This window comes from Phacochoerus africanus, chromosome 4 (genome assembly GCF_016906955.1).
Source record: "Phacochoerus africanus isolate WHEZ1 chromosome 4, ROS_Pafr_v1, whole genome shotgun sequence".
Lineage (NCBI taxonomy): Eukaryota > Metazoa > Chordata > Mammalia > Artiodactyla > Suidae > Phacochoerus > Phacochoerus africanus.
The window spans coordinates 9,777,369-9,798,914 of record NC_062547.1 but is presented as its reverse complement, the minus strand read 5'-3'; the positions used below and the strand labels follow the sequence as shown (position 1 = coordinate 9,798,914).

Sequence of the window (21,546 nt, the reverse complement as noted above, 5' to 3'; positions counted from 1 at the left end):
AGGGCAGGGATGCTGGTTTGTGACTTGGTGGTGCCACCTCCAGGCTGTGGGACCTTGGCAGCCTCCCCACCTCCCAGGGTCTTAAGAGTCAGCAGGAGACACTCCTAGCTTCTTGCCAGACAGGTGTGTGTTGCTGGATCCACGTGGTGTTCCAGGAGTTCTTTTGGGGACAGTGGGGGAGGGGGAACCTCCAAGAGCATGCCCAGGGGGCTCCACCTTTCTCCCGGGTTCTTGGGGGCTCTGCCCCCGGCTCGGGAGTCCCTAGGCTCCTGCAAGTCCCCCACGCCACTCTGTCCTGCTGGGATGTTAGGTCCTGATCTCCAGGGTGGTTCATGGGACAGGCTGGGGGCGCCTGCTTGGTGGCTGGACCCTTTAGGACGGGTGGTGTGGGGAGAAGACCAGGCCAGCCCCAAGGGCTCCCAGGGAAAGAAGATGTGGAGTCACAGTGTTCCTCAGGAGGCCCAGCAACCCCCCAAACCTCCTACTTCTCTCCCACCCATTGGCCCACCCCCCACCCTGCCCCAGTGCCTCCCTCCTCCCTCCTCCCGTCCGACCGGCCCCTGGCACCGGAGGGTCTCTCCTCCCCCCAGCCACATCTGGTTCTCGTTAGGGTCTCCCAAGATGCCTCTGTCTGAGGCCCCCCCCACCCCCGTCCCGGGGGAGGTGGGCAGGAGGATTAGGGGTGATTAGGAGTGCTCCTGGCCAGGGGGGAGGCAGAGGGGAGGAGGGGGCTGGCCTGTTATAAATAGCAACACCATGACTCCATCACCCCATCCTTCACTGTGGATTTCAAGTTCAGTCTCAAAAACCTGCCGCTTCAGCGGCCAAGGTGGGAGTGACGCTCCAGTCCGCCCTCCCTCCCCCTCCGCCCCCTCCTCTGTGCTTGGCCCTCCCTCAGGACCACCCGCCACCCCCAGCAAGTGGGACAGCCCAGGAAGGCTGGGAAGTCTCAGCAACCACCAGCCAAACCTTCTTCCCCCGTGGAATCAGGCCTCGGCTCCTGGGTTTGGCGTCTTGCTGTGTTGCCTTGGGCAAGACACTTGACTTCTCTGAACCAAGGGGAGGATGTTAATAACAAACACCAAGTCTACAGGGCGGTTGGGAAGCAAACCCATAAAGTCCTCAGTAGAGTGCTGGGGCCTGACGGGCACTCAGGATGAGCCGCTGTCACCCTCTTTGTCATGTCGTCATTGTCACCATTACAGGTTGGGAGGATGAGGTGTCACCCTGCACAGGGAGAGCCTGCAGGATGCCTCGCATATGATAAACTCCTATGATTATTATGTACTTGGCTCGAAAAGTGCCTGGCACGCAGCAGGCATTCAATAAATGGCACCTTGTGTTCACGAGGAAGGGCAAAGTGGGGGCCAGGGTGTAGACGGGAGTCCTAGAACCTCGGCAAGCAGGCTGGTCATTCTCGGCTCGAGAAGCTTCCCTTGCCCTGGCCACGCAGGGCCCTGGACGGCCATTGGCAGTGCTTGGTGGGTGTCGCGTGGTCCTGGCCGGGTGAGCCCGGTGTGGGGGCCAGCGGCAGGGCCTGTCCCAGGCAGCGCGTGACTCCTAGGAGGGCTTAGCCACTCATTAATCACCTAAGCGGGGCTCAGCATTCTTGAAATGCCGGCTGAGGCCAGGGAGGGGCCTGGGCTGGGGGTTCCTGGGGACCCCAGCGCTCTGGGGACAGAGGGGTGAGGACAGCCACTCCGCTGAGCATCCGCTGGGTGCTGGGCACCTCATACACCTTAACTTGTCTCATCCTCAAAACAACCCTGTGAAGTGGTGCTGTTCCATGTGCCCATTTTACTGAGGAGACTGAGGCTCAGAGAGGGTATGTGACCTGCCCGAGGTCACACAGCAGGGAGCAGGTGAGCTGGGATTTATTCCTGGACCTGAGCTCTGTTCCCAGGGTTTGGCAGGGGAGGGGGCATGAGGTGCAGACCCCAGATTGGAGGCCCAGGGGCTGTGGGAGGGGTGCCTGCTGCCTCAGTGGGGCCGGCCAGCCCAGGTCAGCGGTGTGGGTGGGGCAGGCCTCCAGTATCAGAGTTGACGCATCTCCCACGTCAGCCCCCTTATCTCCCCACCCTCCAGCTCCCCCTGCAAGGTGACCCCGGGAGGGGAAAGGCCAGTGCCTCCCCCTCTCCTCCCCTGCTGATGCCCAAGAGCGCTGGGCGGTCTTTTCTGAGTCCCTCCCCTTTGTGGGGCCGAGGCCAGCAGGGAGGGCCGGGGAGATGGCAGGTGTGTGGCGGGGGTGCAGCCCTCAGGCCACCATCCTTCCCCACGGAATCTCTCTGGGGCTGTTCCCTCCTCTGGGAAACCCGGGCTCAGCACCCCGGCCCGCTTTATGGGGGTGACGGGCATAGGCAGTGAGGGTGAGCTGGGCACTCCTGACTCTGTCCCCACTCCCTCTTCATCTGCAGCTGGGGCCTGGGGTGCAGGAGTGTCCCCCAGCCCAATGCCCCCCGCCCCCCCGACCAGATGTGCTCCCCGCTGCCCCACTGCCAGGCCATCTGGAACTGCCTCCTGAAGGACAGTGCAGGACAGAGTCCGCGAGTCTGGGTCCGAGTCGGCAAGGGTGGCAGCATATCTGCTGAGCACCTGGCTGAATAAAGCACCTCGCTTGCCCCTTGCCGCACGCACCCCCCGCAATGGGAGCCTGGCTCCCCCATTTTACAGACAGGACCGAGCTTCTTGCTCATGTCAGGAAGCTGGAAAGGGGAGTCGGGGGCAGGAGGCGGCTGGTCTGTCCCGTCTGCACCCTGGGCCTCTTCCCTCCTTGGAGACCCCAGGTGGCCTTATGGGCTGGGGGGCATCATCAGTGCCTCCTGGAGGGTGTCAGGGAGTGGATGGCGCCAGGTCGGGGGGAGGCGTAGGTTTTGGAGAGCCCGGCCTTGGTGGTGGTGGGGGGTGGGGGCGGTTGGGGGGCTGGGCCCAGGGGCTTCGGAGTCTGGGGAGCTGGATCTCCCCCCACCCGCAGCCCCCGGCTCACGTGCACCCCTCCCCCGCAGGCCACGACATCAACGGCGCCCTGGAGCCCTCCAACATAGACACCAGCATCCTGGAGGAGTACATCAGCAAGGAGGATGCCTCCGACCTGTGAGTGGCCCCGCCCCCAGCCCCTCCGGCCTCCACCTGGGAGGTGGGACGTGGCCCCACCTCTGAAAGCCGCTCCTCTTCCTTCCCAGCCACTGTCCCCTCCGAAGTCTCCACGCTCGCTGCCCTGCGGGTGGGGGCCCGGGGAGGGGCCGGGGGCGCCCCCACCGGCCCCACGCAGGCAGGCAGGCAGGCAGGCGCTGAGCTTCCTCCTCCCTTCTCCGCAGCTGCTTCCCTGACATCTCTGCTCCAGCCAGTGCGGCCTCCTACCCCCACGGGCAGCCCGCGATCCCCGGCTCCAGCGGGGTCCATCACCTGAGCCCCCCTGGGGGTGGACCCTCCCCGGGGCGCCATGGCCCCCTCCCACCCCCGAGCTACAGCGCCCCACTCAACTGCAACAACAACAACGGCATGGGGGCCGCTCCCAAGCCCTTCCTGGGGGGCTCTGGGCCCCCCATCAAGGCGGAGCCCAAGGCTCCCTATGCCCCAGGGTGAGTGAGGGCAGGGAGTGTGGGGGCGGGGTAGGACGCAGGGGCCCGGGGCAGGCAAGGTGTGGGGCCAGTGACTGTGGGTCTGGGAGGTGCTGGCCAAGGCCTGGCAGTGGGGATCGGGCTGCCCTGGGGGTAGGCGAGGTGCGGGGAGGGCCAGGGCCGGGCTGAGGAGGGACGGCCAGCTTTGGGCTGAGGCAGTGCGTGGCCACGGAGGGTTCTGAGCAGGGGAGGGATGAGGGCTGATGTAAGTGCTAGAAAAATCTCCAAGAGAGCTGTGTGGAGAGCGGGGCAGGGAGGGGGTGAGACTGGAGCCGCCACTGTTTACATTCAGGGGAACAGCTGCACACCTGCGCAGGCACCTAGGACGCCCCAAGCCCCTCCCCGCACGCCAGGCCCACCCACCCACGCGAGCTTTCAGCCGTGATTTCTCAAGGCCCCAGGGAGTTGGCCACCAGCTGCTGGGCTTTGGCACCTGAAGTTGGTGCAGAAGTCAGGACCCTACCTGAGCCAGCCCCCGGGGTCCTGCCCTCCTCTCCGGGGAGTCCACATCTGCGCCTGACCCATGGGCTCAGCCTGGTTCCAGAGCCGCCAGCCCAGCCAGACGGCAGGGCAGCTGGGGCACAGGCTCACGGGGAGAAGCGGGGAGCTGGCGTCTGCTGGGCTCTGCAGAGGGGCTCAGAGAAAGTTCTGGGTTCCCCAGCCTGGGGGCAGAGGGCAGGGGACCCTGTCTCTGGGTAGAAGGATAATAGAGTGCTGGCAGCACGACACGGGGCAGGCAGCCTGGCTCCATCCTTGGCTCCACTGAACCAACCTTCTGGGTGCGGACCCACTGCCTTGGTTAGGGCCTTGGTACCCCGGCCTGTAAAGTCAGCGCAGAAGCTTCTGCCCCCGAGCTCTGGTGACAATCAGGAGGGAGCACAGAGGAAGCACTACGGGGACAGGGACTGTTCCCTCTGCCACCCCTCAGAGCAGGATTTGGGCAAAACACCGAGGCCACTTCCCAGAGAGAGGCCACTTCCCAGAGAAACACCCAGGGCCACCCATGACCCCCCACCCCCTCCAGGCCCTGTTCTAGATGGTACACAGCGGTACCTCCCTCCCGCAGTGGACTCTTCAGTCTAGCTCTGGAGGGAGTTACTCATCAATAAATGACCAAGCGGGAGTTCCCGTCGTGGCGCAGTGGAAACAAACCCGACTAGTATCCATGAGGTTGCCAGTTCGATCCCTGGCCTTGCTCAGTGGGTTAAGGTTCCTGCATCGCTGTGAGCTGTGGTGTAGGTCGCAGATGAGGCTTGGATTCTGTGTTGCTGTGACTGTGGTGTAGGCCAGAGGCTACAGCTTTGACTCGACCCCTAGCCTGGGAACCTCCATATGCCACAGGGGTGGCCCAAAAAAACCAAAAAAAAAAAAAAATCGCCCAATGAAGGGCTCGTGAGCACTCTGGGGAGGGAGAACCCGAGGTCCTATGGACGTGGGACATTTGATTATAGGGACCAGAGGGTGTGAAAGACCTTTGCACAAGGCCGCTGTCAGGGCAGCTCAGGGAGCAGGTGGGAGATGGTGGACAAGGAGCTGGAGAGGCCCCCATCAGCCCGCCAGGCCTCTGGGGCCTCGGCAGGGCCCCAGTCCCCGTCGCTTTTTCCTGCCGTCCTCACACGGCATGTGGGTCTGGAGTGGGAGCTCATCCCGGGGAGCTGGGGGATCCTGGAATCAGTCCAGGGCTGTGTCCATGATGGCTTGGCCGCCTGGAGACGCTGCCCAGGCATGGTGGTGGGCGGCCTCTCCCCACGTGGGGTCGGGGATGGCCAAAGGACCAGATCCCCGCGTGGCCGCGGCCTCCCCCTCTGGGCCATGCAGGACGTGTTGACCTCTCCGAGTTGGGTTTGTTCTTTTGCCTGAACCACTGATAAAAACAAAACCTGCAAGGAAAAAAATAAGCCCAAGCCTGGCGAGCTGGCTCCGTGCCCAGCCACACCTGCCTGAGGCAGGGCAGCCCCTCTGGCCACCCACCACAGTCTCCAAGGCCCGGCCCCTGAGGGCCCCCTGGAGTTTCCAAGAAGTGGGGTTTCCGTGGGTGCAAGAAAGGAGGAGCTGGCCTGCCTTTGGTCTGGGGTGGAGGCGGTTCTCGGATCCTCGTGCCGTCGCCAGGGACACTGGTGACAGCCACCCCCCTCCCAAGTGCCCTGTAGGTCTGAGGGGATGCTGGGCAGGAGCCCAAGGCCCCCCACCCACAAGTCAGCCCTAGACCCTGCCAGGCACCCCAAGGTGGTCGATATAGAGAAATGCCCATGAGGGGGTGGCGGTGTGAGGGGACCTCGATGGCTCCAGCCTCTGGTGTCTCTGGGACCTTGCGCCGCAGAGGAGTGGCCCGGCTGGAAGGCAGGGGCTCAGGTGCCCATGCAACCGCCCCTTCCTCTCGCTCCACAGCACCCTGCCAGACTCTCCCCCAGACTCGGGCTCCGAGGCCTACTCCCCCCAGCAGGTGAATGGTGAGTCCAGCGGGCAGCGCCCTCCCCCTCTGGGATTTGGGCAAGTGGTTGGGGCGGCCTTATCGGGAGGGAGGGAGCGAGGGAGGGAGGGGGCCAGCAGCCGCCCAACAGGCCCAGATTATCGCTGGTCAAATACTCCCCGGCGCTAGCTATTGTTTCCCCGTGGGCGGGTGGGGAGCCTGGCTCTGCCTCTGAGCAAGTGTCCCTGCTGGTGATGCCACCCGCCTGCCCGCCTGCGCCATCATGGACGCGCCCTTTGGCGGTAAGTGGGGACGGCTGGGGAAGGCTGGGTGCAGCCTGAGCACAGGCCTCACCGCCCAGCCAGGCCCACCTCAACTTGGGGGGCACTCTGGGGTGCAGTGGCCCCCCGGTGGCCAAGAGCAGAAGGCTCGCGGGCAGCCAGTCTCCCCACAGCCCAGAGAGGGTCAAGAGTTCTGTTTATCTTACCAAAAACATCTCTGGAATGCCTCCTGGGGAACAAAGGGAGCTGGGGCCTCCCCCCTCAGGCTGGGGGGCTGGCCCCTGGGAGCCCAGTAGAGGGGCTGCCGGAGGGAGGAGGGCTCCCCACAGGGCTGCGCTGGGGGTCCTGGGACCTTCTTGTGGTCCAGAGGCTGGAGAGGAGAGCCTTGGGATGTGGGACCTTCCCTGGGAAGCTGGGCTGGGCCTGGCCTCGGGGAAAGAGCTGGCTCGGATGGGGCCAAAGGCCGCCCACCCCCTGGACAGGGTCTGGCCTCCCCGCCCAGGCCTGTAGTGACCAGCCTCCAGGCTGCCCAGCCTCCTCCCACGTGGAATCAGTGGGAGGCAGCCCCCCAGGCCAGGCTCAGAAGGGGGTGGGAATCAGGAGACCCCGCCCAGGGGGGAGCGCGTGCCCCGGAACCTGGGCGAAGTAGGTCTCTGATGTCTGCCCACCCTCCCTCCCGCAGACCCCCATCTCCTGCGTACCATCACCCCTGAGACCCTCTGCCATGTGGGGGTGCCCTCCCGCCTGGAGCACCCGCCCCCACCTCCAGCCCATCTACCAGGCCCCCCCCCACCGCCGCCGCCACCGCCGCCCCCCCCGCCGCCCCCCCCGCCTCACTACCCCGTCCTGCAGCGAGACCTGTACATGAAGGCCGAGCCCCCGATGCCCCCCTACACCGCCCTGGGGCAGGGGCTGGTGCCCACCGATCTCCACCACACCCAGCAGTCCCAGATGCTGCACCAGCTGTTGCAGCAACACGGAGCCGAGTAAGGGTTGGCCGGCTTTCCCTGGGGGCGGAAGATGGGCTGGAGGTAGGGTGGGGGGGGTGCGCAGGGCAGGCGCTGGCAGGATCGAGATGGAGGTTGGGATGGGGACGAACCCAGGAAGGGCAGAGGCTCTGAGCCCAGGAGGTGGGGGTCAGCATGTGTATACGTGTGTGCCCAGCAACATATCAGGGATTTACAGCCACGGCCAAGTGCTGGCAACCATGTTATTTGATGGGCATGGCCGTCCTCATTGCCCAGATGGGTAAACCGAGGCTCTCGGTGGGGCAGGCAGAGGGGAGTGCTTGCCAGGTCATGGAGATAGGAAGGGGCAGAGCCAGGACGTGAACCTGGTGTCTTACCCAGACACCGGTGACTTTCCAACCACCATGGAGTCCTCAGGTTCCTGAGAAGGTTCTAGGCAGAGACCCAAGCTTCAGATCTCCACCCACGTAGTCGTCTTTTTTTTTTTTTTTTAATGGCTGCACCTGCAGCATATGCAAGTTCCCAGGTTACCATCGAATTGGAGCTGCAGGTGCCAGTCTACACCACAGCCACAGCAACACCGGATCCGAGCCACATCTGCAACCTACGTCGCATCCTGCGGCAACACTGGATCTGGCACTGTGTTGGGTTCTTAACCCGCTGAGCCACAACGGGAATGCCCACAGCACTGGCTTTTTATCTGTTTTGCACATTGAGATTTTAGGAAAGATTTCATTCAAGGAAAGAGCAGACAGAAGGGGGAGAGGGTGCTATGTGGCCCTCAGACCTTCAGCTCCCTTCCCGGGAATCTCTTTCCCAGCCTTCGTGGCCCAGGCCCTTGGTGGCTTGTTTCTAAGTATGGAGGCTCTTCTCCAAATAACTCCCACTGTAAAGGGTGACACTAAGAATGACACCTTGGGGAAGGGACAGATTCATTCATTCCATGAACGATTCTGAGCCCTCTGTGTGCCAGGCCAGTTGCTGGTCGTGATGGGGACAATACAGACAACTGTGGGTCCTGTCCTCCTGGGTTCCACGGTCTGGGGGCTAGGGAGGAGGGATAGAAATGGAGAAGGAGGAGTTGCCATTGTGGCTCAGTGGGTTAAGAACCCGACTAGTATCCATGGGGATGCGGGTTCGATCCCTGGCCTCGATTAGTGGGTTAAGGATCTGGTGTTGCCTTGAGCTGCGGCAGACGCGGCTCAGATCTGACGTTGCTCTGGCTGTGGTGTAGACCAGCAGCTGCAGCTCCGAATCGACCTCTAGCCTGGGAACTTCCATATGCCACAGGCGTGGGCCTAACAAGGAAAAAAAAGACAGAAAGAAAAGAAACAGAGTGATAATAAGAGTGATGGGGGAGCACCGTGGAGGTGCAGCCATGGGCTTCCTGTAGGAGGTGTCTGCTGGGCTAGGCGTATCCTGCTGAAACAGGGTGGAGAGGGGATCGGAGGTATTGTCCAGCGGGAGGGGTCTTGGGGAGAGCCAGCCCACCATGGTGCACCCCTGTGTTCCCCCAGGCTCCCCACACACCCCTCCAAGAAGAGGAAGCACTCCGAATCACCCCCCAACACCCTCAATGCCCAGATGCTGAATGGAATGATCAAACAGGAGCCCGGGACCGTGACGGCCCTGCCCCCACACCCAGCTCGAGCCCCATCCCCACCCTGGCCTCCCCAGGGCCCGCTCTCACCCGGGCCTGGCTCCTTGCCCCTCAGCATCGCCAGGGTCCAGACGCCACCTTGGCACCCACCAGGTGCACCCTCACCAGGTACGCACCCAGCAGGTGCACCCTCACCAGGTACATGGCTGGCCTGCTCAGCCTTTCAAGTTGGGGAGTGGGGCCCATGGCCGTTCCCTCTCGCCAGGTCTCCTGCAGGACAATGATAGCCTCAGTGGCTCCTACCTGGACCCCAACTACCAGTCCATCAAGTGGCAACCACATCAGCAGAACAAGTGGGCGACGCTGTACGATGCAAACTACAAGGAGCTGTGAGTGATCTGTGCCACCCCCCAGCCCCTCCCTGTCACCCATCTGGGGAGCCCCAGCCCATGCCCTAGCCCATCACGATCCCAGAGCAGAGCTGAGAGCACACTGGGTGCACAGAAGAGCAGACAGGCTCAGGGCAGCGTTAGGACTGACCCTCAGGGTTCCTGACTCCCGAGCCTGCCCGAGGCCGCCTTAAGAAGGAGGTGCCCTCCAGGGAGGGGAGTGGTGGGTGGAGGGGTGTTTTCTGGCTCCTCCTCCCACTCCACCTCCTCCACTCGCCTCCCGCCTCCCGCTTTCCAGGAAGGTGGCCGGAAGCTGAGTGTCAGCAAGGCCCTTCCAGCAGCCCCCTCCCTGGAGGGGAGGGGTGAGTGGAGGGGAGGGAGGACCAGGTCAGAGGCTGCCCGGGCAGGGCTAGCTCCCCCTCAGCACCCACCCGTGTGGACTCAGCTCCCTGGATCCTGGCCAGGAGCGCTCTGGGACCACTCCCCTGACTCCCACAGGCCAGAGAGGGGTGAGAGCATGGCATACCATCAACTCACTTTGGACACTGCCAGGCCTGGGTCACAGATGAGACCAGCCTCCTAGAGTCAGGCCTCCCAGGCTATATGGAATTGTTAGCCAGAGGCCTGACGGGCTGGGTGGCAGGGAGGGTGGGGGTGGGGGCAAGGAGGGTGGAGTCTGGCTGATTTAGTTAGTGGCTCTAGGGTCCCTCGAGGGTCTTTGGATGTCCAGCCCCATGGCCCCTGGTCAGGATCCCCATTCTTACTTCTTGGGCCAGCCCTGTCACCACGGGTCCCAAGGCCAGGAAGTTGGCAGCTGAGGCCCCCCGTGCGGCTCAGGCACTTCCTGGGTGTTCCCTGGGATCAGGCTGGTGGGTGGAGCCCGGGGAGGGTGCAGTAATGAGCCCCGGGCCTTCCTATAGATGCCAGCCACGCCCAAGGGCCTCTCCCTACAAGTTCGGAAACTTTCTCCCTGCCCAGCCTCCTTCGGACAGGCCCTGGGCATCAGGGGGCCAGGGTTGGGATGGCCAGCGACCACCCCCTTTCTTGTCACCTGAAGATTCCCACAAGGGTCCAGACTTGAAACACCTTCCCAGTGGCAGAGGGGTAAACTGGGGCTGAATCCAGCCTGCCCAGTGTGCCCCCTGCCCACCCGGGGGAGATGGAGGAGGCAGAATGAGGATGTCTGGGGGCTTGAGCAAGCCGGTGGGCAGGGGCCGGCCAGTGCCGAGCCGGCGCCTGGTTCCACCGTTTCCATGGCAACCAGCTGTCAGGCGCAGTGAGGCTCCGCAGACGCATCCCCTCTCACCCCATCTCCCCTGAGGGAGGGGGCTCCGGGCAGCCTTCTGGGAAGGAGCCAAGTGTGGTGAGGGGCCGTCAGGCCCCCTCCTCAGGAGTTCCGTCCTGTCTGGCCGGCCTCAAGGGTCTCGCCCAGCCTCCCCATCACCAGGGCGGGGTGGTCCCAGGCACGCAGAGGGACGGCCATCGGTCGAGGCGATGGCAGACCTGCGCTCACATCCTCCTGGGGACTCAGTGTCCATTTCTGAGAAGTGGGGCAGCCCCGAGAGCGGGTGGAGGATGGGGGTCCCAAACAGGGCACTGCTTTGGGACGCAGGCCCATGGGAGGGCCCGGGTGACGCGGGCCCGGCGTCGGGGGCCTCGGCTGAGCGCCCTCACCTGCCCCCAGGCCCATGCTCACATACCGCGTGGACGCCGACAAGGGCTTCAACTTTTCGGTGGGCGACGACGCCTTCGTGTGCCAGAAAAAGAACCACTTCCAGGTGACCGTGTACATTGGCATGCTGGGTGAGCCCAAGTATGTCAAGACGCCCGAAGGCCTCAAGCCCCTGGACTGCTTCTATCTGAAGCTGCACGGAGTGAAGGCAGGTCTGGGGACGCGGGGAGGTGGTGGGGGCCGGAGGGCAGGGGGAGGGGACAGACCCCAAGGCCAGGTGAGTGTGCCCTGGGCGGTCTCCTCAGGGCTAAGACCAAGCCCCTCCCCCATGCCCGCCTTTCCTCCTGGGCCTGGCCTTGAACTGGCAGGCTCCTCAGCTCTGTCTTTGTTCCACTTCCTGTTTTTTTCTCCATTCTGCGACCCCCCAAGTCTGCGCCCCCAGTGGCTGACCCCCCTTGGTCAGCAGCTGCGGTGCCACATCCCAGAATGAACTCCCTGCAGACTTGCTCCTCCTGGGCACCCTGGGACTGGGGCTCCAGGGCCCTGCTTACATCTGGGGCCCGCTTGCCCACCCCTCGCAGTGCACCCGGCCCTGCTGGCCCCCTAGGACGTCCCTCGACCTGGTCCCCTCCTCGCCTCCCTGCCTCTGCCTGGACCAGGCCGTCCCCGCTCCTTGTCTGAAGTTCCGGAAGCTTCCACCGGGGCTCTGATGCTGTCTCCTCTTGGGACACGGGTGGGCCCGACACTCCTCACTCTTCCAAGGCCCCCAGGACCCCATGTCCCCCACCCCAGCAAAGCCCTGACATCTAAGCCGAGCCTGAACAGGCCTTTGGGACCCCACCCTCACCCCATCCTCGCCACCGGCTGTGCCCAGTCACCGCCCTTGCCTCCCCTCAGGCAGCCCCTTTCTCTGGGAGGCCCTCCTCTCCTGGCTGACCACTCCTTAACCTTGGCCGTCCACTCTGCCGCGTCCCCGAGGGCACCTGCCCTGAGGCCCCTCTTGACTTGAGGCCCCCCCTCCCCTGCCGTCCCCCAGCACCACCATGGTGGCGGTCCATGTGCATCCCATGAGCTCCCTGGGGGTTGGCCTGGGGTGGCCCCTTCAGCGTTGTGAGTGGGGCCTGGTGTTGGTGTGGCTCAGCCAGGGCCCGTGGAGGAGTGGACGGGGTGGGGGTGTGGGACGGGATCTGGGGAGTCAGTGAGTCTGGGTGTGAGGGGGTGTTTGCAGAGGCCGGTTTGGGGCGTGTGCCCGGAGGTGGCGTGGGTGTGGGGCTGTGGGGTGTGCCGCCGTGGAGGAGAAGGCGTTTGTGGGCCGAGGGGAAGGCGGGGCCTCCGTTTCCAGCCAGGCCCCGGGCCGAGAGGCTGAAGGCGGGCAGGGCCAGGTGGAGAGCCGGGGCCGCGAGGTGCCATGTCCTCTGTCCCTCCCTCAGCTGGAGGCACTGAACCAGTCCATCAACATCGAGCAGTCACAGTCAGACCGGAGCAAGCGGCCCTTCAACCCTGTCACGTGAGTGTCTGACCCATGGGGAGTGGTACCCAGCAAGGTTCACCCTGGCACTGGCCCGGGAGCTCAGGGCCGGGTACCTCCCCTACACTGCTGGCCCCAGTGCCCCACTGCGGCCTGACTCTCAGTGGCCCCTGTCCCTGCCCCCTGAGCACCTGCCCCTCCCTCTGCAGGGTCAATCTGCCCCCCGAGCAGGTCACGAAGGTGACCGTGGGGAGGCTGCACTTCAGCGAGACCACGGCCAACAACATGCGCAAGAAGGGCAAACCCAACCCCGACCAGAGGTGAGCAGGCTGGGCCCTGGCCCCGGAGCCCCTCCGTTTCTGAGGACGAGGGGCAGGAGGGTGACACCCCAGGTAGCGTGCCAGGCACAGAGTCCCACAGACTGACCCATTTTCCAGAGGAGGGACCTGAGATGCAGAGCCTTTAAGGACTTAAGGATGGGAGCGCAGAAGCCTGGCTTCCTAGCTGTGGGCTCTAAGGAGCTTCCGCCCCCTAGTGGAGACTCGTGTTCCTTCTCTCTAGGATGGAGGGTTAAGGTCCTCTTCCTGGGGTGTTGGGAGCCTAGGGGAGGTGACGGAGGGGGCAGTTTGGTGCACTATACACCTGACCTAGAAAGGGGAGCAGTGTGCACGTGGGGACAGTGAGTGCCTCTAAGACCCCTGTGTGCCCCAGGTACTTCATGCTGGTGGTGGCCCTCCAGGCCCACGCACAGAACCAGAACTACACGCTGGCCGCCCAGATCTCGGAACGCATCATTGTGCGGGTGAGGGCCACCTCCCCCCAGGGGGCTGAGAGTCTTCCCCAGACCTGGGAGAAACAGCACCCGTGAGAAATACGGGAATCGGGAGCTGCCGTGCTGATCCTGCGGGGCACTTGCGGTGTGGCCTTGGGCAAGGTTCCCCCCCTCTCTGGGCCACAGTGTCTCCTTCACAGTAAAGTGTGGAGGTGGCTAGGACCTAGTGGCTTCCTGAGATCCCACAAATGACTGAAAGTTGCCACAGTGGGAGGGAGAGTTTAAGATGGGCGTGCTGGGGTGAGGAGCTCTGGCCAGAGCTGGAGGGGCGGCTGCGGAGTTTCCACCTTAAGCAGGGCACTGCAGGCCCCCCATCCCCCAGGACTGACCGACCCCCAACTCGTGCTAGGCCTCCAATCCAGGCCAGTTTGAGAGTGACAGCGACGTGCTCTGGCAGCGGGCGCAGGTGCCCGATACCGTCTTCCACCACGGCCGTGTGGGCATCAACACGGACAGGCCCGACGAGGCGCTGGTGGTGCATGGCAACGTCAAGGTCATGGGCTCGCTCATGCACCCCTCGGACCTGAGGGCCAAGGAGCACGTGCAGGAGGTGGGGGCGGGGCTGGGGCGGAGACAACGGAGCGACGAGGGGGTGGGGCCTCGGGGGGCGGGGTTGCTCGTGTGGGCGGGGCTATGTAGGGGCGGGGCTGCCTGGGAAGGCTTTAGGGGTGGCTGGCCCTGTATCTGGATCCCGCGACCCTGGTAGCAGGGTCTCCCCTCCACACTGCTGCCTCTGGACAGGGCCACGACGGGGCGAGGTGGGGGACGTTCAGTTCGGCCCTGGCTCTCGCGCAGGTGGACACCACCGAGCAGCTGAAGAGGATTTCGCGCATGCGGTTGGTGCACTACAGATATAAACCGGAGTTTGCCGCCACTGCCGGCATCGAGGCCATGGCGCCAGAAACGGGTAAGGACCTACCTCTGGGATCTGGGAACCCAGTAACTTCAGCCCTCAGTGAGCCCGCCCCTGTCCCTGTCCTCTTGAAACTCTACTGCCAGGAAGCCCTTCCCCTGACTCCTGGGACCCCGCTCCCCCTCTCCCCCTGAATCCCAGCCCTCTTGTAGACCTGCCCTGCAGCCCTGGTCCCTCGCCCTTTAACACTGGAAGTCTGGGAATTGCAGCCCTGGGATCCTTGTTCCTTTGGTCCCTAGATGAATCCTGCCTTTATGCTCCTGGATCTCTGCTCCCTTCCCCCTGGATCCGTACGCGTAGGAGTGGGTTCCTCCTCCCAGCCCAGGGAACCCCACGCCTTGATCCCTGGAACTCCGACCCTGTTCCTGGGAGCCCCTTGGAGCCCCTTGCTTTAGGTTATGCTCTGGATTATGGTGCTGGGGGCAGTGCTCCCCTCCCCCACCCCCCCTGCACACCTGGCTTATTCCTCCGCAGGTGTCATCGCCCAGGAGGTGAAGGAGATCCTGCCCGAGGCCGTGAAGGACACTGGTGACGTGGTCTTTGCCAATGGGAAAACCATAGAGAACTTTCTGGTGGTGAACAAGGTCTGTGGCGCGGGCCAGCTGGAGGGCGTTGGCTCCCTCTATAGAGCCTGGGGGCGCTGAAGCGCAGAGGGCGGGAGCAGCCCCTGGGTCCCACAGGCTGCTTCCAGGGAGAGGTGGAGGTGGGAGGTGTGTGAATGGCTGTGTGATCCAAGGCCAGGGGAACCTCACTGAGGGTCAGCTTCCTCCCCTGCAAAAGGAGGGTAACTATGGTTACCATTAAGATGTGCTCACAAGGTTATCGCAAAGCTTAAACATGTGGCTTATTGTGAGGTTGAGGTTTGTAACCTACCTGGCATGAGGCTGGGTACCAGTGAGCATGTACTATATTTTGGCCTCTGCTGAAGTCTGAGGCGCGGTGCTCATCAGAGGCGGAGCTCATGGCGGGAGCTCTGAGGGACCGTGGGTTCTGACCACAGGCGGGGAGAGGCGCAGGGGTGGGATGCTGTTGGGAGGCAGGCACGGGGAGCCTGGGGAGCTGAGGCTGGACGGGAAGGAGGAGAAGCTGGTCTGGGGAGGGAGCCGCCAAGCCTCCCCTCCTGCTCCTCATGGGCAGGTAGCCTGGGGCTCCCAGGGGCCAACTGTGCCCTTGACCCTGGCCCGTTGCCCACGCAGGAGCGCATCTTCATGGAGAACGTGGGTGCCGTGAAGGAGCTGTGCAAGCTGACAGACAACCTGGAGACGCGCATCGATGAGCTGGAGCGCTGGAGCCACAAGCTGGCCAAGCTGCGGCGCCTCGACAGCCTCAAGTCCACGGGCAGCTCGGGCGCCTTCAGGTGGGAGCTCGGGATGGGGGAGGGCAAGACCCCCTTCCTTCCCAGAGGCCCCTCTGACCCTGGCCCTCTTTGCTGCAGCCATGCAGGGAGCCAGTTCAGCCGGGCAGGCAGCGTCCCACACAAGAAAAGGCCCCCCAAAGTGGCCAGCAAGGTGAGGGGAGGTGGGCACGCGGGGCAGGGTGGACTGGGGCCTCCTCATCCACGTGGCCTCCCTTTGCCCCTTGCTCTCCAGGCTCACTGACTCCAAGCGCTCCCCCCACTCCTGTCCTGACCCTCCAGCCCTCCTGGCCCCCAGTTTCTCCTTCCTCTCCCTCTGCGCCCCTGAGGAGAGGAGCAGGCGCCCCCGTACCCCACCTCCAGCAGAGCCCACAGTGGGCAAGCCCATGGGATCCCTAAGTCTGGGCCTTTTCTGCTTCTCCCCTTTGCTCTCCGTCCTTAGTCATCGTCTGTGGTCCCAGACCAGGCCTGCATCAGCCAGCGCTTCCTGCAGGGAACCATCATTGCCCTGGTGGTGGTCATGGCCTTCAGGTGACCTGTCCCCCAGACGTCGGGGGCGGCGGGCTGGGGGAGTCGGGCTGCCCACGGGCCCAGGCCTGAGGGAAGAATGACACGTGGCCCGGGAGATGAAGTGGCTGAGGTCTCGGGGAAGGAGGGAGGCTGCCTTGTTCTGTCGCGTCCCCCTGGGGAGCCCAGCCCCGGGGACCAAGAACCACGGGCCCTGCCCTGGAGAGAGGGCGCCCATGGCGGGGGTTCCAGCGCTGACAGTGGCTCTTTTCTGTGGCTCCCAGCGTGGTGTCCATGTCCACACTGTACGTGCTGAGCCTGCGCACCGAGGAGGACCTCGTAGAGACCGATGGGTATGTCCCTGGAGGCCTGGCTGCCGCCCCTGGCCCGGCCAGGTGGGGCTTCGGTGGGCAGCCCAGGGTCAGAGGGGCCGTGGAGCCGGTCTCTTCTAAAGGGGGTTCCGCCTCAGGCTCTCAGCCTTCGGGGAGTAGGTGGGGCGGGGGTGGGAAGCGCTGCCTGGAGCAGGAGCAGCTGTTGCCCAGGCCTTGCTGAAGCAGGTGCTTCTCCTGGCCTACCCAGTGCTCCTCCAGGCAGCTGGGCCCCTGAGGGGCAGGGACATCTGAGGGGCCTGGTTTAGAAAGGCAGGAGGGAGGGTTGGGAAGCGGGGGGGGGGGGGGCGGGCTGGGCTCTTCTGCCCACTCTCGGCCTCAGCCTTGGGCCACCTCTGACCGTGTCTCTCTCTCCCCTCCCCTGTGCCTGTCTCCCCACCCCTTTTCCTCTCTGCTGCCCCTTAGCTCTTTTGCTGTGTCCACTTCCTGTCTCCTGGCCCTGCTCCGGCCCCAGCACCCTGGGGGGAGTGAGGCCATGTGCCCATGGTACGTGTCTGGCCCGAGCCCTCTCCCTCCCGCCTCTGCCTCCTGCCTCCTTTCTGCCTTCCTCGTCCGACTCCTCGCGTCCCTCCTGCCTCCCCAGGACCCCCAGCCCCCTCTGAGCTCAGCCCACCCTTCCCCAGCAGGTCCAGCCAGAGCTTTGGGACCACTCAGCTCCGACAGTCCCCTGTGACCACTGGGTTGCCAAGCACACAGCCCTCCGTGCTGCTGGGTGCGTGCCTGGGGTGGGTTTGGAGGGATGGGAAGGGGCGTGGCGGCTGGGTTCTGGGTGCGGGGCCCTGCTGCCCCCACTCTGGCTCACACTGTCTCTGGTTTCCTCAGTGACCACCGGCCTGCCCGGCTTGGCCCCAGCTCCAGCCCTCCGCACCTTGGACCTGTGCTCCAGATACCCTTGTCCCGTCGTCTGCTGCTCCTCCCCCAGCCCCAGCCCCATCACGGACCCCAGTCTTGGCCCCAGCTTTCATCCCGGCCACGGTCTCAGCCCCAGCCCCAGCCCCTCCACCAACCGCTCAGGTATGGCCGTGTTGGAGCCAGGGTTTGGGTGGAGGGTTTTTTATGTGAGTCCTGAGAAAGGGCCCGCAGTCTCACTGGTTGCGGGGTGTTGGGGTCTGGTCTCCTGGAGTCCAGAACGAGGCTCTGGAGAAAGCTTGGGGGTTTCCCTTGAGGAGACCAAGAGATAGACGGAGGTCCCCCAGAGTCTGGGGCGGGGGTGGGCCTAGAGACAACTGGGCAGGAGGCAGCCGTGCCTCTTCTCAGCCTGTGCCTGGTTCTCTCCACAGGCTCCAGCCAGATGGCCCTGCTACCCGTCACCAACATCAGAGCCAAGTCCTGGGGCCTGTCAGCCAATGGCATTGGCTACTTCAAGCGTCCAAAGAGCTCGGACCCTATGGCCAGCCCCATGGTCCCCTTTCCTGGGGGCCAGGGCAAAGGCAAGAACAGCCTCGGCCTTGGTCTCCATGGCCGAGGCCGCCGAGGGGCCCCCCAGCCTGGCCTGAGCCCTGCTCAGCCCACTCAGGCCCAGGACCAGCCAGGTACCTGCCCTCCCCCCTCCCCCGCTCAGTCCAGCCGAGCAAGGCTCACTTCAGCCCATCGCCAGAATACCTGGGCACAGAAATGTCTCTCCACAGACCTTCGCTGAGCCTCGCCAAGTCCCAGGAGTCAGGCAGGCCAGGAGCCTTATGTAGATCACCTCACTTAGTCCTCGCAGCACTCCTGTGAGAAAGGACTTGTCACCATTGTTCAGATGAGGAAACGGAGACCCGTGAAGTGACTTGCCCAGGGTCGTAGGCCTGTGAGCGGCAGCGCGGGAACCTGATCCCAGATCTGCCTGGCTCCAGGGTCTGGCTCCTTCGGATTCACCAGACCAGGGCAAGGAGGGCGATGCACAGACCCCCCCCCCTCCCCTGCCAGTTTTCTAAATCCCAGACCTTTGGGTTGGTTTTTTGTTTTTTTTTTTGTCATTGTCTTTTTAGAGCCACACCCGCAGCATATGGAGGTTCCCAGGCTAAGGGTCCAATCGGAGCTGCAGCTGCCGGCCTGCGCCAGAGCCACAGCAACGTGGGATCTGAGCCACGTCTGCGACCTACACCACAGCTCACAGCAACCCTGGATCCTTAACCTACTGAGCGAGGCCAGGGATTGAACCCGTGTCCTCATGGATAGTCATCAGATTCAGTACCGCTGAGCCACGATGGGAACTCCTCAAACCTTTGGTTTTAGCAAAGCTAGAGAACCCTTACTGTAGAGGTTTTCAAACTGGGTTCCTCTCAGGTGTCCCAGGGGCGGCCTCGGGGGTTGAAGGGGAGGCTAAGCACCTTGCTGGCTTTAACTGTGCAGCAGCTCTGCTCTCAGTATCTCTCGCCTCCTTATCACCTTTCATCTGATGGGTTTTCTGGCTTAAAGAAAAAAAAAACCCAAAAAACCCAAAACGCTTAGAAACTGTGGCTTGCTGAGATTGAAGTTCAAAGTGATGGGGAAACCCCATGGGGCAGGTGCTCACCAAGCAGCCATTTCCTGGGCCCCTGCTCTATGGCTTGTTCTGTATAGGGCACCAGGGTGATGGAGACAGATGTGCCCTGTCCCCAAGGGCTCACAGACACGAAAACAGCAGTGTCGTGAGGCTCTGAGGGGGACACATGGGCAGCTTGCCGACTGGGGAGGGCACAGAATCTGGGCTGAGGTCAGGAGGTGAGCAGGGGAGCCTTCCCTGGAGGAGGGGACATTGAAGCTGGGAGGCAGACCTCAGGCTCATGGGAACTCGGTAGTCCTAGGGCTTCTGGGGCAGATGGCGGTGTGACCCCGGCCACCGTGGGAGTCTGGCAAGACAACCTGAAACTTATTCATACTAAAGTGTGAATGACTGATCCAAGTCAAACAAGGAAAGTATTGGCTGCTTCTCACTTGTACCCTTGTCACCCTCTTTCCTGCCCCAACCCAATGGCCTCTCTCCTTGCAGACCCAGTGCCATCCCTGACCTCCATCCAGGTGCTGGAGAATTCAATGCCCATCACCTCCCAGTACTGTGCTTCAGAGGATGCCTGCAGGTGGGCTTGGCTCTCTCCCTCACCCCCGGACAGATTCCCTTGGGGGTTGTGAGCCCAGGCAGTACAGGTGTTCAGATCTTGCTCTCTTCGGGGAGGGACTTCCTCTACAAGGGGCGGGGGGAGGCGCCCCTTTCCCTTTCCTGTCTCTAGGGCTCCACTATAGATGGGGCTGAGGCGTTGATGGGCGTGGGGGCAGGGTGGCCTTGGGTTGAGCCAGATTTGCCCTTTCAGGCCTGGAAACTTCACCTACCACATCCCTGTCAGCAGCAGCACCCCACTGCACCTCCGCCTGACCCTGCAGATGAAGTGAGTGCCGGCCCGGGGCCTGGAGACGGCGGTCCCAGGCCAGCGGGGGTGGGGGCCAAGGAGGGATGCTTGCCCTATTGCCTGCTCTGGGCTTAACTAGCTGTGTGACCTGGCGATCTCTGGGCTTCAGCTCATCTGTGAAATGGGCTGCTGGCTCCCGGGGGCTGTGAAGACCATGTGGGACAGGAGACGGGAAGGGCTTTCTGGCCGTCTAGGACCTTGACTGTTAGGCATCACTTGCGGGCTGTGAGGACCCCGTGCCCTGTTTGTGTGGGGCAAGGGAGGCCGGTGGGGGGGTGGGGGTGGGGGTAAGGAGGTGCTCGGAACCCCCCTCCCTGCTAACTGGGCCTTTCCCAGCTCCTCGTCCCCCGTGTCGGTGGTGCTGTGCAGCCTGATGTCCAAGGAGCAGCCGTGTGAGGAGGGGGGCTTCCCACAGAGCCTCCACGCCCACCAGGACACCCAGGTAGGAGGCGGTTGGGAAGCTGTGGGCCAGCCAGGCCTTTCCCGGGCACAGCTGGGCCCCCCAGTGGGCGAGGAGAGGGAGCCCGAGTCAGAGTGAAGGCATCTCCCCAAGGGCCACTTTGGGGCCTGGCCCTCTGCACCGTGGGAAGGGGGCAGGGGGCGCGTGCCTTGTCCAGGGCATGGGAGGTGAACGGCTCCAGAGGCCTAACCTGCGATGAGTGGAGTGGGGTAGACGGACAGCCCCAGAGCCTATGTCTGGTCTCAGGATCACGACAGCCACCCCCGAGAGTCACGTTTGATTAAGATGAGACCTGAGGGACGATGTGGGATCAACTGGGGAAAGGAAAGGGGGCAGTGTCCTAGGAGCAGGGGAGCAGCTCATGTGGAGACCTGGCGGCCAGGGAGCTGGAAACTGCCGAGGGCTGTGTGCTAGGGGTGGGGGTGGAGGGAGGGGGTCTTCAAGCTTGGGTCGGGGGTGCAGCATGGTTCCACCTGTGACTTTGGGAGGTCTCTTGGGCTGTACGGAGAGGGCTGCCTCCTGCTCTGGGAACCAAATGGCTGTGACCCTCTTGTTGCCCAGCTCCTTACTGGCTATGTGACCCAAAGTGGTGCCTCCCAGAGCAAGTTAAGGGAATTTCCTCTCACCCACTCATGTGTTTCTTAAACAAATACTTATTGGGCCTCCTCCATCCCAGGCCCTGTGCTGAGCCCAGCTGAGGGGAGACAGAGGCAGAAAAGATGTGCAGAAAGTAGCTTGAGTAGCAGTTCCCGTCGTGGCTCAGTGGAAACGAATCTGACTAGCATCCGTGAGGATGCAGGATCGATCCCTGGCCTCGCTCAGTGGGTTAAGGATCTGGCATTGCTGTGAGCTGTGGTGTAGGTTGTAGACATGGCTTGGATCCTGCGTCGCTATGGCTGTGGGGTAGGCCAATGGCTTCGGCTCCGATTTGACTCCTAGCCTGGGAACCTCCATATGCCAAGGGTATGGCCCTAAAAAGACAAAAAAAAAAAAAAAAGGTAACTTGAGTAGAGAATGGAGTGGATGAGAGCCTTCAAGGGGCCCAGGCCCTGGGGCCCCTCGGAGATGGGAGGGCACCCAAAAATGGAGAGAGAGCCTGGCCAGATGCTCATTAGACGTGGAGCTCGGGCTTCAGCCTGCAGCGGGCGATGCCAAAGCCGGAGCCAAAGTGGGAGATGACTAGGGGCTGGCAGCGGGCCCCTGGAGAGAGCAGGGCAGGTCTGGGCTCGAATCCCAGCTCTGCCACAGGTTGCATGTGAGTTCAGGCAGAGAACTCAGCAGTGTCCTCGCCTGTAAGCAGCACCACCTCCTTGGT

The 21,546-nt window shown here is 63.4% G+C and overlaps 1 protein-coding gene across 6 annotated transcripts in view; it reads left to right on the top strand.

The window, feature by feature from the left end:
* MYRF (myelin regulatory factor) overlaps nt 1–21,546 on the top strand; it is a 34,725-nt gene that overhangs the window by 10,211 nt on the left and 2,968 nt on the right. For 2 of the 6 annotated variants that reach the window (XM_047775555.1, XM_047775558.1), the window contains exons 2-24: nt 3,003–3,090; nt 3,315–3,578; nt 6,006–6,067; nt 6,991–7,294; nt 8,794–9,044; nt 9,142–9,265; nt 10,950–11,145; nt 12,368–12,444; nt 12,615–12,725; nt 13,117–13,207; nt 13,587–13,787; nt 14,033–14,144; nt 14,625–14,734; nt 15,347–15,507; nt 15,586–15,658; nt 15,947–16,035; nt 16,296–16,364; nt 17,024–17,112; nt 17,223–17,414; nt 17,681–17,932; nt 19,357–19,444; nt 19,676–19,750; nt 20,108–20,213. In XM_047775555.1, coding sequence (XP_047631511.1) covers nt 3,003–3,090; nt 3,315–3,578; nt 6,006–6,067; nt 6,991–7,294; nt 8,794–9,044; nt 9,142–9,265; nt 10,950–11,145; nt 12,368–12,444; nt 12,615–12,725; nt 13,117–13,207; nt 13,587–13,787; nt 14,033–14,144; nt 14,625–14,734; nt 15,347–15,507; nt 15,586–15,658; nt 15,947–16,035; nt 16,296–16,364; nt 17,024–17,112; nt 17,223–17,414; nt 17,681–17,932; nt 19,357–19,444; nt 19,676–19,750; nt 20,108–20,213 — 3,185 coding nt within the window. Of the gene's footprint in view, nt 1–3,002; nt 3,091–3,314; nt 3,579–6,005; nt 6,068–6,198; nt 6,330–6,990; nt 7,295–8,793; nt 9,045–9,141; nt 9,266–10,949; nt 11,146–12,367; nt 12,445–12,614; nt 12,726–13,116; nt 13,208–13,586; nt 13,788–14,032; nt 14,145–14,624; nt 14,735–15,346; nt 15,508–15,585; nt 15,659–15,946; nt 16,036–16,295; nt 16,365–16,805; nt 16,887–17,023; nt 17,113–17,222; nt 17,415–17,680; nt 17,933–19,356; nt 19,445–19,675; nt 19,751–20,107; nt 20,214–21,546 lie in introns of those variants that run through there. The other 4 variants (XM_047775561.1, XM_047775556.1, XM_047775559.1 and 1 more) reach the window with 4 other exon arrangements.